Source organism: Sus scrofa, chromosome 15 (genome assembly GCF_000003025.6).
Source record: "Sus scrofa isolate TJ Tabasco breed Duroc chromosome 15, Sscrofa11.1, whole genome shotgun sequence".
Lineage (NCBI taxonomy): Eukaryota > Metazoa > Chordata > Mammalia > Artiodactyla > Suidae > Sus > Sus scrofa.
In genome coordinates this window covers 33,552,372-33,565,350 of record NC_010457.5, presented here as the reverse complement: position 1 = coordinate 33,565,350, position 12,979 = coordinate 33,552,372, and the positions used below count along the sequence as shown (strand labels likewise).

Here is a 12,979-nt window from a genome sequence, read left to right as displayed (position 1 = left end):
TCTTCTGACACACGTCCCTTTTTAATAAAATGTTAGGTGTCAGGGGTGTTATGTTTGGATGAGGGAACTTTTCATAAGGGGTGGAGGTTTTCCAGACCCACAGTCCCAGTAATTGCGGTACAAAATATTATGAGCTTCCAATTAGATTAGCACATGATTAAAATGGTTCAAACGTCCCCAGGACATCTCTGAGCCCTGCTCAATATCCAATTGCTCCCTCTGGACTCTGCTACAGGCGACGAATGGAATATCTGCGTGGAAACTGCACAAACAAGCCTGGATTTCATTTCATCAGAGTCCTGTTACCGAGCTCATCACATTTTACAGGCCATGGGGGCATGGGCGTGTAGCCGTGGCCTTATCCAGGAGCGTACTGATGAGTGGGTTGGATTTCAGACAAGGAGCCAGAGTGTCTCCAGAAAAGTGCCAAGTGTGCCGGGCGAGCGGGCCCCAGAGCACCCAGCACCTTCTCCGGATCTGCCTACGGCTTCCGCAGCTGAAGAGATCCAGGGAGAGGCTCTTAAGAGGGACAACACGGAACACCCACCCAGGGCCACGCCAATCTTCCAAACTGAGTCGTGGTTCATTTCAGAGGCACTAGAGGACACAGGACAGACCAAGGGGACAGAGGGAGCAGCGGGTGAGGGGCAACACATGAACACAGAATTGCCTTCCCTGCGCTGTCGATTCTAAATGCCTCGCTGATTTCAGAACTGGCACATAACATCTAGGCTCAGAGGAGAAGGGAGTAAGAAGCACTTTATTTGAGGCCAAGGCAAGAAGGAAGGATCCAGCTTTTCTCAGCAGGGAATCCCCAATCAGGGTGAGATGCTTGTGTCACCCAGACTCTCAGCACCCCAGGGGCTGGTCACGAGGGGGCCTTGGAGCTCTTTCTGCAGGTGACCCCAGCCCTGGACAGAAGAGGAGGGGATTCGAAATGGCACCAGGAGCCAAGGGGAGGGCCAAGAAAATAAGCTGACATCTGTTACTGACCCCCTGACAGCCAAAGGAGCATCTGAGAGGAAGAGCAAAGGAAGACAAAGAGAATGAGAGGGAACAGCTTCACCAGGTGTGCTCACCACGGCCCTTGTTCCTACCCTCAGCATCACAGTGCTCCTCTTGAGCCCTATTCTAATGAGTCGCATGCATACCAGATGGAAGTGTCACTCAGGAACGAGCTTCCCTAGGGTCACAGAGCAGTGGGTGTTGAGTTGGGGTCCAAGCCCAGATCTTCTGATTCAAAATCTGGCTTTTTGTTCTATCAACCCAAGGAAGGAATCAGAGCCTCCACCACCTGCCAGGAGGCTCGACTTTATCTGGAATTTTTAGAACGCCCAAGAAGACAGAATTCAAGAGAATGAACACATGAATTTTCGGCAAAATGATGAAATCAATGCATTAACTGCAAAATGATGTTGTTCAAGACAGTGCAGTGAATGCTTGGACCTATAATGACTAGAACAGAAACATCTCAGTATTTCTATAAGATCCTATTCTGGCCTTTCCAAGAATGGAGTGTCCATTTTTCCATGGAGAAACTCAAGAAAGGTTGGAAAAGTTGGATGGTATTAACAGAAAAGAGCAGGAATATTAATTTATGTTTACAGGAATATACAAACCAATATTAAAATGACTGGGAAAACATAGCAGAAAAAAAAAAAAACCCTGAAATGACAGAGGAGCAATTTTTCAGGCAACAAAAGTAAAGTTTCTTTTGCATTAAAACAAAACAAATGGCATTTGCCAGTTCTTTTCTAGCTAAAACAATGCTAAGGGAGAAAGTTCAGCTTAGGTGAAGAAAAGAGATGTGGGTAGAGAAGGAAGAAATTCCTAACAGCACATTTTGAATCCAGAAATGCTTTCCTTGAAAGCTTTACAGAGTTCCTTTCTCTGTCTAAAGATTGTCACAGATTGGAAGAGGTATTCATTGATTAAAGTGAGTAAAGAAAAGAGATGAACTTTCTAATCCCTGTATTTGTGTGCAAGGTTTTTGTTTCATACCTGGTTTGTTCTAGACCATGGATACCACCTGTTCCTGCACACAAAGCCTCACACTGAGACCTGAAGCCCTACGAGGCTGAACGCAGGCTATTATCAACATCCCAAATCAAAGGATTTTCCATCCGAGAGCCTTAGCCTGGGCACTTCCTCACCAGCTATGTAAACAAAGCGTCAGAGAGTGTTCCCATCATGGCTCAGTGGAAGGGAATCTGACAGGTATCATGAGGACACAGGTTTGATCCTGGCCTCGCTCAGTGGGTTGGAGATCTGGCATTGCTGTGAGCTGTGGTGTAGGTCTCCGATGTGGCTTGGATTCGCATCACTGTGGCTGTGGTGTAGGCTGGCAACAACAGCTCCAATTCTACCCCTAGCCTGGAACTTCCATGTGCCATGAGTGTGGCCCTCAAAAGATAAAAAAAAAAAAAAAAAAAAAAAAAAACCAAAGCCTCAGAAATATCTCCCCGACTATGAATAATACATGAACAGGTTCAGGAAACCATCAAATAGAAGGCACAGCCCAGGCCACCAGAAACCCCGATTTCTTACAAAAAGGAAATGGGAGGTGGAACGTGAAATGTTATCTGCGACTTTATTCCAGTTGGAAATAAGACCTATTGTGTCTGTGAAACAAAGTTCCATGGAATCCACTGGAAAACCAGGTCTTGGAAAATGAACTATTTCTTGACTTGGCATATAATGAATGGCTGACTATTTATACCCCAAACACATCCACATCTACGTATAAAAGGTAGCTGTTCTCCCAAGGGGGCATCGTCCTACCTTGAAAGCTGTATTAGGTGATGTGACTTCATACCCCTTGCTTTTCACAGTGACCTTCACACAATGCAGATTTCATCATGGATGTGTGGCATTTATATAGCAACTTACATCTTCACATTTTAAGTAGTTTTTACCCAATTTGAACTCCGACAAGCCCACTCAGGATAATTAAGATCATTTCTCTCCTTACTGACTGATCTGCCTATTAGGGGTGAAAAAAACCTCTTTCTCCTCTCTCGTGTCAAAAATGCATATTTTCTACAGGCTGCCTCCCACAGCAATATCTGTTCCAATATAAATGCGGTCATTTTTTATTCATTCAAACATTTATTTTAATCAGTGGTTTAGGAAGTCATAATATCAATGACTTGATAACAGTCCTCTAACTGTTTTCTTTTGTTTCTTACTTATTGGCATCTTTCCCAGTTTCAGATTTTTTCTGGAAGTGGAGGTTTTAACTAGGACTATAACAGTTACCATGGAATTAATCAAAATTCTTGAAGGCTGTTCCTCTGAGAATAACGTCTTTCTTCTTGTTGAGAAACTAGAGACAAATCTTTACGGGGCAGAAGATACAGGGTTTGGATACTATCTGGGCAAATGACAGAGTCAACCTCTGCCCTTCTGACTGTGCAGCTCTCTGGGGAGGAACACCTGGATCAGCTGCCACTTTTAAAACCAGCTCAAAAGTACATCTCCTGGGACCATGGCTCCAAATTAAGTCATTTCTTAATTCTTATTTTTCACTCATTGTTCTCTAATTATAATTCCAGTTAAAATCTTTGGATTTCTGGTTAATGATACTATACTCTCCCCAGCTATCTATCGATCACAGGAAGGAATATTAAGGACAAGTGATCATAAAATCCAATATAAAAAAGGAAATGCAAACTTTCAAACCACAGGGATGCTATTTGGTAGGGAAAAAAAAAAACCATTTTAATTAAAATGTTAGAAAGAAAATTTTTGCTTTAAAAAATTTGAACAAAACACTGTCTGTCACGGAGTCTGGGAGAAAGGACCCCCAGGCTCGGCCAGGAATCAGGTCTCAGATTGGGTCTGGCTACTTCTCTGTAGGTCCCTGGGGATGTGCGAGACCTCAGATGCAGCCCCAACTCCACCAACCTCCTTACTTTCACTCCTGCCTCTGCCCTGCTGATTTTGTTGACTTCAACAGCCCTTAATCATGACCCACAATTTTTATTTTCACACATGAAAAGTGTATCCACCACACAGGTGTTTTTACCTCTGTTTCCCTCGTCTCTAATCACAACCCGAATCCCCAGGGTATAAGCAGCAGAGAGGGGATGGTGAGGACTTCCTTACCTTCAAGGTCATCCTGATAGATCACGATGTCTTTATCGCCCTCCCAATGGATCCCTGCAGAGAGAAAGGTTGCTGCTGAATGTGACTCTACGCTTTCCTCCAGATTGCACTGGTTTCTCGGAGCCCCTTTGCCTGCACTGAGAGGGCACGCACGCCTCTCAAGTGATCAGAGGTGACATTTTGGAAGTGGTGCTAAGATATCCAGTGCTTCTCAGCTCTTTGTATTGGATCCAAAAGGCCACATGGGTAAGGAAGGTGCAGTGACTCATTTAAAACCATAATTAAGGGCCCAATTCCAGGGAGGAATCTGTGTCTTGTGAAATTAAAATTCAGAAGGGCTTGGTTTCAACACCTTCTAAGATGCATTAGGCATTGAAATTACATCAGTGGACTAGGAAAAGTTTGGTTCTGAACTGGTTTAACTGGATTTCAGGGAAGAGCCCTTGGAAGGTGAAACACCTTCATTTCAAGGTGTCCCCACCCTTAACATGACCTTGACGGCTACTCAGAGCCCATGAGATTCAGCCATGCCACATAGTCCTAAAGACGGTCTCAAGGCTCAGATACAAGTTGGGGGCGGGGGGGAAGAAACATGAGACCGATGGACCTTGAGATCTGAGTGACCTACCTTGTAACCGTTTGAGGTCAAGAGGGTCAAGGGCAGCCACAGCCTCGGAGGCTCTGGAAGGCCGGCTGACCCCTGCGCTGTTGACAGCTCGCACGCGGAACGTGTAAGACCTTCCTTCAACAAGCCCCGACACGGGGTATTTACAGATCTTCACAGGGGCGTCATTGCATTGAACCCAGTTGTCAGTCCCCACCTCACAACTTCAAGTTATAGAAAGAGTAGAGAATAGCAAATATATCAGTCTAAGAAGTATATACAGGTGTATACATACATTATGCATGTATATTACATATAGAAAACAGTTATAAGAGAGCATTTCCCATTGGTAAAAATTGATGCTGTTGAAATATTAATTTACACAAACAGTAGTAGAAATAAACTTTTTAAAAATTTTTTTATTATAGTTGATTAAACTTTAAAAGACAGAGCTATTTAGGAAATGTCATGTATATACATACATCTCCCTGAGCCTTTATAACTTATAGCTGAAGCTTAATTTCTGACTTTGAACACTTTAGGCAAAATCTTCCCCAAAGGTTATTTCAGATCTACCCCAATAGTTCTCTTCCAGGTTACACCATAAAATCCCGGTGCCCCACAGTCCCCTTCTCTGCTGCTGCGGCTCAGGAAACAGACACCCTTCCTTCCCAAGATATATCTTTCTCTCCAGAGCCATGGAGTAAATCCTCACTGCAAGGCTCCCATCTACTTCAATCACGTTAAGATGTTTCTTTCTAGATAGAACCCTTCTCGTGGAATTTAGAAGTTTTTTTGGGGGGGTTGTTTTTTGTTTGTTTGTTTTGTTTTGTTTTGAAAACATCAAGTTCTAATCAGAAACCTGGAAATATAGAAAAGATTAACCTCTTTTCGGTGGCCGCACCCATGGCATATGGAAGTTCCCAGGCCAGGGACTGAATATGAACCTCAGCTGCAACCTATGCTGCAGCTACAGCAACCCCAGATCCTTTAACCCACTGCACCTGGCCGGCATTGAACCTGTCTGTGCCTCTGCAGCGACCTGGACAGCTGCAATCAGGTTCTTCACCCACTGCGCCACAGTGGGAACTCCTATTCTCCACACTTGACGGATTGAGAAATTTCAGTATAGAAATTTCTCATCAATTTCCAGGGAGAAAGAGCAAGTTCAGAAAATCCATCTTTCTGAGTGGTCTAGCCCTGGGGTTGTGCCTGCACTTCAAGAAGAATCAACCCTCTTTTTTTCCTGACTATTCAGGATTTTCATGAATGTTCTCAGACTACCTGCTTCAGCCAGTCTGACATGGTCAAAACTGAGGCTGGTGGGGGGCAGAGTTGCTGGGAACAGCTCAGGTCAACACCCCATCTGGCAAGTTACCAGGACAGGAGGGCATCAGAAAAGGAACTTCTGGATCCAGGAGGTTCTTTTTAGGGCTGCACCCGCGGCATATGGAGGTTCCCAGGCTAGGGGTCGAATCAGAGCTGTTGAGCCACAGCAATACCAGATCTGAGCCGTGTCTGCGATCTACACCACAGCTCACAGCAACACCGGATCCTCAACCCACTGAGGGAGGCCAGAGATCGAACCCACAACCTCATGGTTCCTAGTCAGATTTGTTTCTGCTGCACCATGACAGGAACTCCTTAATGAGGGAGAGAGGAGACTGGAATATTAACTGAGAAAGTACCCGAAATCCAAATGGTTGGAAGAATGATCAAATATCGAAGGAGAATAGAAAATAGCTTTTGTTTTGCTTTTTGTTTTTTAATTCAAGGTAAACCCTGAACAATGTAAATCAAATTCCAGCCTATCAAATAGTGCCTTGGTTGTAAGTATTTTATCTAAGCACATAGCTTTGTTGCATGGCGAATAGAATTTAATCAATGCAAAAAACAAACAAAAAGAACTAGAATGATAGTTTTTTCTGAAATAACTACCCTATCTTATTGTGTTTTACACAAATAAAATGAATCCCTACCCAGACCCACCCTCTTATTCCTCAATAGCTTATACCATTCTGTCTTACTTCTAAATGCATTTTCTTCGACTATATTTCTATCAGTGATTAAAATATGTTTTTGAAGCATAAACTGCATATCCAATAAATTCACAACTCTGTTCAGTTTCCTTCCCAGGATCTGAGCACTATCCTAATCCTAAGCAAAGGAACATGAAAGAGTTAAAACTCCTTTGGTTTAATGATGATCTGCATTTACACTATTACTCGAAGAAAAAGTCCAAAATTTTGTTCCTCGAAACATCATATATTTTACTTTGAAACAAGAACACATTATTTAACAGAGAAGTTTGGGCTTTGGGTAGTAATGAGCTGGTGTCCTCAGCTGGATGTCGCCATGCCCCAGCCCTGGTTGTCAGAGGAAGGAACAGGGCTAGGCGAGGGTCTCCTGGCCAGAGCCCGTCCCCAGCCTCAGGGGGGACCTTCAGGAAAGCCTGGAGGAGCACAGCGGGATTAAAGGAATCAACTGTGATTACATGAGGCCCCACCTTCTGGTGATACTTTCCCATGCCCTAGTCAGGGGCATTAGATAACCAGGTTCTTGTACCTATAGCCCATCAAAAACGTTGTCGGAGTTCCCGTCATGGCACAGTGGTTAACGAATCCCACTAGGAACCATGAGGTTGCGGGTTCAATCCCTGGCCTTGCTCCATGGGTTAAGGATCTGGTGTTGCTGTGAGCTGTGGTGTGGGTCGCAGACCCGGCTCAGATCCCACATTGCTGTGGCTCTGGCGTAGGCCGGTGGCTACAGCTCCAATTAGACCCCTAGCCTGGGAACTTCCATATGCAGTGGGAGCAACCCTAGAAAAGGCAAAAAAAAAAAAAAAAAACGTTGTCATGAACTTGAGTTTAGACAAATATCCACATTCGCTGTCCAGAGTAACACAGGTAACTCTTGTTTCAGGAACATTTCCATCCTCTGAGGGATCAATGGACACTCACCGATCAATGAAATAGCCAAGAACCGGGCTCTCCTTGGTCGTATTGGGTGGCTTCCAGGTCACGATGACATAATCCCGGTTGGCATCATGGCAGTGCACATCCATGGGCGCACCCGGTGCCCCCATGACCAGGGGGTCAGCATCTGGGGGAGGGGAGGCATGCACCAAGGGAGGGGTGGTGACAACGACTTTAAACTCAGAATTTGCTCTCCCTGGTCCTGCTCAACCCTCACGTCCACATGACTCAACCGTGATGGATGGTGACGAGACACTAAACGCACAAGGTCCTAGTCTCTACTGCACACCCAAGTCTATGGTTTTTCACAATTGAATCCAAAACCGAAGTGCACCTTCTGCTGTTGGCATGCTGTCACCTAATGTCATGCCGATGTCACACTGGCACCTAATGTCATGTCCTCAAAAACCGACCGATGAAAGGATGATAATAATGAGGACTTTGAACACCCAAGACACATTACCTCAGGCCCTCAAATGCTTCAGGATCCTCAGAAGATTTGAGGATTACATTTTTTTCTAGCAAGTTGTGAGCAAATATTGGGTCCGCTCCACAGCCTGGTTACAATCACAGTGCAATTAAATCTGTTTTCCTATTTTAGTTACAGCGGCACTGAAGGCTGACAGAGCTATTTAGAAAATTAATATACTGAACGATTAATTTCCTTATCTAAAATGTGTCTTTATTCAGTCACCACAGCCGCTGGGCTGTCTCAGCTGCGTAAGCACACAGTACAGTTAGTTCCTTGCTCCCGTCTCCTCAGCATATTAACAGCTAAGGCTTCCTTGACACAAAGCCAAATATTTTCTCTCCTATCCAAAATCTTCAAAAAGTCATGGGAACAAACTCCTCTGAACATGCATTATTTCCTTCTTGTTGGCAGCTGGGTATAAGCCAGGCAATTCAGCTACACTGTACTCATTGCGCTTTGATGGGGCAAAGCCCTTGCTGGAAGGCATGCTCAGAGATGGCAGGGACATTTTAATGCCAGCCTCATAAAAATGGTAAAACTTTGTGGAAGTGTCTAAACCTTGCAAGTTTATGCTGTCCAGTGGGAGTGGGGAGGGTGGGTGTGTGCTTGTTTTGCATTTGTCCTTTTTTTTAAGTTAAAATATTCCCCAATGATAAAACCCTTGATTCAGTTCAGAAAAAATAATATGCTGACAGTGCTAATCCAGGCACATATGATCTGGAGCCCAAGGTGGGCAGGAAGGAGCAGGAACACGGAGCACAGGGCAGGTAAGGCCGGGGGTGGGGTGGTGTGGGGGCAGAGGGCAGAGCAGCCAGGACGGGGAGGGGAGGGAGTTGGGGGCTCCAGGGTCAGGACGGGCGCCAGCCTCGCAGAACAGACTGTGCCAGTGTCCTGGGGTTGGGAGGGGGTGTCAGCTGTGCCTTGACCAGGAGGGCCCTCTGTGCCTGAGGTCACCGCACAGCCAGGACACATACAGGGAAGGGCTCGGCCAGGGGGAGGTGCTGGCCCCAGACACAGGGTTGCAGCTTCCAGGGGGACGTGCTCGGGCTTCCAGCGCCTCCCTCTAGGGAAAGGCCCAGGCCTCTGAGCCTCCACACTTCCATTTGAAAAGGAGAGAATGTTTTCCTACAAAACTGTTGTAAGAATTTTAGATTTTATATGCATATGTGAATATCTGTGTGTGTATATACACACATATGTATACATTTACCTGTACGTATACACATACATACATGTACATTATATATTATATATCATTTTACCCATTTCACATACGTTTTATGACATGCTGACATATTATTCCAGGCACATATGACCTGGAGCCCGAGGTAGGCAGGAAAGAGCAGGAACACAGAGCACAGGGCAGGTAAGGCCGTGTGTGTATGTGACACACCATATATACATACTCCTCTGACTATATACACCTATAAGCCTGTATACCTTAGGCTCGTGAGGGATAATGCATAAATATAAGTGTGATGTGTATATACAAGTACATCTATGTAACACATGGAAAACATCCAACACTGTGCCTGGCTACCGTGAACTCTGCCCTCCTTCACGGGCAGGATGATTCGAGCTCTCCTGGGGGCTCGCATGAGGATGAAGCTGCCTGACATAAACCTCGGAGGTGTGGCCCTCTTGTTCTTGTCTTAAACACACATAGAATCGAAGGAGTGGTAATGACAGTGGCCATCGCCCCAGCCGTCGCCCCCCCTCCTGTTATAAAGTTTCGGGTGGGAGAGGTGAGGGGGACCCAAGGGGCCCGGCTCCAGCCTTGGACCCTCCAGAAGAACAGTGCTGTGTGGTCACTCTGGGAGTCAGGCTATGAGTTCCAGCAATTCAGCACTGAGACAAAAAGCTCTCCTTCTGACCCACCCTAATGATGCCTGCTTATGTCACGCACGTGGTGGGATGAGCCCAGAAACCCCTCCTGGCTGCCAGGCCAACTCCTAGCAGTGCCCACTTTGCCTACACCTGCCCGCCAGAGCCGCGCACCTCGGACAAACAGGAAGGCGCTGTGGTCACTGATGCCGCCTCTGGACACGATCCTCAGGGTGTAGAGGCCCTCGTCGTCCTTGTTGAGGTGGCTGAAGGACAGTGAGGCCTGGCCTTCTCCAAAGAACATCTTCGTCCACTTGGACTCCTTCAGCAGCACATCTGGACGGGGGTCAAGGACAGTGGTGCTCAGGAGCGCCCAGGACCAGAGAGCACAGAGGACAGACATGCCAGCCTGACCTGGGGCTCACGCCCAACCAGGGCGGGTAAAACAGCCTTCACGGCCCAGACTGGATCGGCCCTGGAGGGGGGAAGGCGAGACTCTGAAATGGGCCCTGCTGAGCCTTCAAAGGCGCTCACCCTCCACGCTGGCACCAGGAAGCCCCCACCAGCTGGCCTTAGACATAAATAGCAAGGTGTCCTCCAGGGGACACAGACCTAAACCATACTGGATGTTACATCACATAAACCCAGAGGCTGTAGCAAATGCTCAAAAACAAAAAGCCTGAAAACATTTTTTGATATACTATTGATCAGAGTATTAGGGATTTTCTCAACAGTCCTATCCTTTTATTTGTCTTATTTGTGATAAGATCTGACTTGTAAACCTTAACTCAATGGAAAAATACCCCAATTTCACAAAATTCATCCAACTTTTTTTTGGCTTTTTAGGGCCAACCTGTGGCATATGGAAGTTCCCAGGTTCAGGGTCAAATCAGAGATGTAGCCGCCAGCCTACGCCACAGCCACAGCAATGTGGGATCCAAGCTGTGTCTATGACCTACACCACAGCTCACAGCAATGCCGGATCCCTGACTCACTGAGCGAGGCCAGGGATCAAACCCGCATCTTCATGGATACTAGTCGGATTTGTTTCCATCTGCCATGATGGGAACGCCCATCCTACTTCTCTGTGTAAGGACTTGTTGGAGACCACTGAACTGCTGAATTCTGCAGGAGGTAAGTATCTGCTGACGCAGAGTTCTAAAGTACAGGATCTCCTTCAAAGACAAGATAAGAGAGTCATGTATAAACCGTGCTATTCTACTAGCAGCCGCACTATGCCCTAGAGGTAATTCACCAGTGCTAATCCTTTCCTTTGTTATTCACTAAGAGGTGCTTTGTCATTGCCTATGCCTGATTGTGCTCACTACTACATAGGTCACCTTCCTTAATAAAAGGCACAAGGGCCAAAGCCTAGGTGCCTCCTGGTCCCCCACTTTCTAAATGTAAAAGAGTCTTGTGTGTTTGGTGATACCTTGCCGTCCTTCTTCCAGGATCTCCCGTTGCCGTGTTGCACTGGACGCGGCAAGGACTGACATAGCCTCTCAGCATAGATGGATGTATACTTTAAAATATTAGATCTGGGGCCTAGTTATCGAACTCATTCTCTCCTAGTTATCGAACTCATTCTCTCCATTTGATCCCAATTTTTTAAATGTTAACACACTTCGCCTTAGTATGCTGTAGTCTTCAAGACTGGATTATCTTCCAGGTAAATGAATGTTCATGCATTTAATTAATCTGTGTAATATTGAAGATACACCCCATGCAACCAGCAGGCACATGGAGATGGGATATTTCCACGTCAGCAATACCTGCACTTTGATGCCTGAATAAAGGATGCTGGAACTGACATCCTAGTGTCCAAAGCTGTCCACCATCCAAGCCCAGATCACCCTCTCAAGGGTACCTTCCACCTGTCCCCTTCCAGGCAGATCCTGCTGCTCGTCCTCTGGAAATGTTCAAGTCATGGAGGTTTTTACTACCACTTCTCCCTCCCCTTTGCATCTCAGAGGCACTCAGAACTGTTTCCTAATGAGGATCATCTGGAAAATCCTAAAAATGCAGAACCACAATGGAGCCAGACTCTCAGGCTGACCCCAAGCACTGGGCTTATTTCAAGCCTCCCCAGTGATCCCTGTGTGCTCTCAGGATTCAAACCTGGGCATCCTTGCCTCCTCTCCTCCAGCCAAGGCTCAGGGAAGATCTCTCGAGGGTGCTGAAGCAGCATCAAGACAGCAGCTCGGCACTCAGACTGCCTCCTGACCCCATGCCTAGTGCCCCAGCTCAAAAAATTCACACATGACTATTTAGTCCTAGTCCAGGTAAGCACTTCCTTCCTTTACCCTGTGTCTGAGGGTCTGCAACTTCCTAGGGAACCTAGAAAACCTCCCTAGAGATGCGGATCTCACGGCTGGACCCTAGCCTCTGCCACTGTCCACAGTGGACGCTGCCATGCCCTGCCCGCCCCAGGGACCCCATAGCTGCTTTGCTGTGACCATCAGATGAAGCCACTACACATCTGAACCTGATACCCGTTCTCAGGGGAGCCCAAGCTGCCTGGCTAGCAGCCCCTGTGATCTGGCCAAGCCCTGAAGCCCACTATTTAGATGGTTCCCTCTAAAGAGGAGAGCAGTGGCTGTGGATCTCCAGCAGGTGACGTGCCAGAACAGCATTCAGGTGAGCACAGCTTTGGGGGTGAATTTAGAAATGACAAGAATTTCCAAAATAACACCAGATGCGATGGACTGAGCTGTGACCCTCCCCAAATTCATAGGTTGAATCCTAACCCTACTCGGGATGACGTTAGGAGTGGGGGCCTTTGGGGGTGACTAGGGTTGGTGATGCCATGCAGGTGGGGCCACTGTGATGGCACTGTTGTCCTTCTAAGAAGAGAAAGGGACCAACCCCTGCCATGTGAGGACACAGGGAGAAGGCAGCCGCCTGCAGGCCAGGAAGCACCTCTCACTGGGAATGGATCTGTGGGCACCTTGACCCTGGTGTTGAGCCTGCAGAACCACAAGAACTAGACTCTTGTTT

General features: G+C 46.7%; 1 protein-coding gene across 1 annotated transcript in view; it reads right to left on the bottom strand.

Annotated features, from left to right (window-relative positions):
- Nucleotides 1–12,979, bottom strand: part of MYOM2 (myomesin 2) — a 77,370-nt gene that overhangs the window by 41,578 nt on the left and 22,813 nt on the right. The window contains 4 exon segments of the mRNA XM_021075902.1: nucleotides 4,108–4,161; nucleotides 4,736–4,935; nucleotides 7,672–7,813; nucleotides 10,157–10,318. Coding sequence (XP_020931561.1) covers nucleotides 4,108–4,161; nucleotides 4,736–4,935; nucleotides 7,672–7,813; nucleotides 10,157–10,318 — 558 coding nt within the window.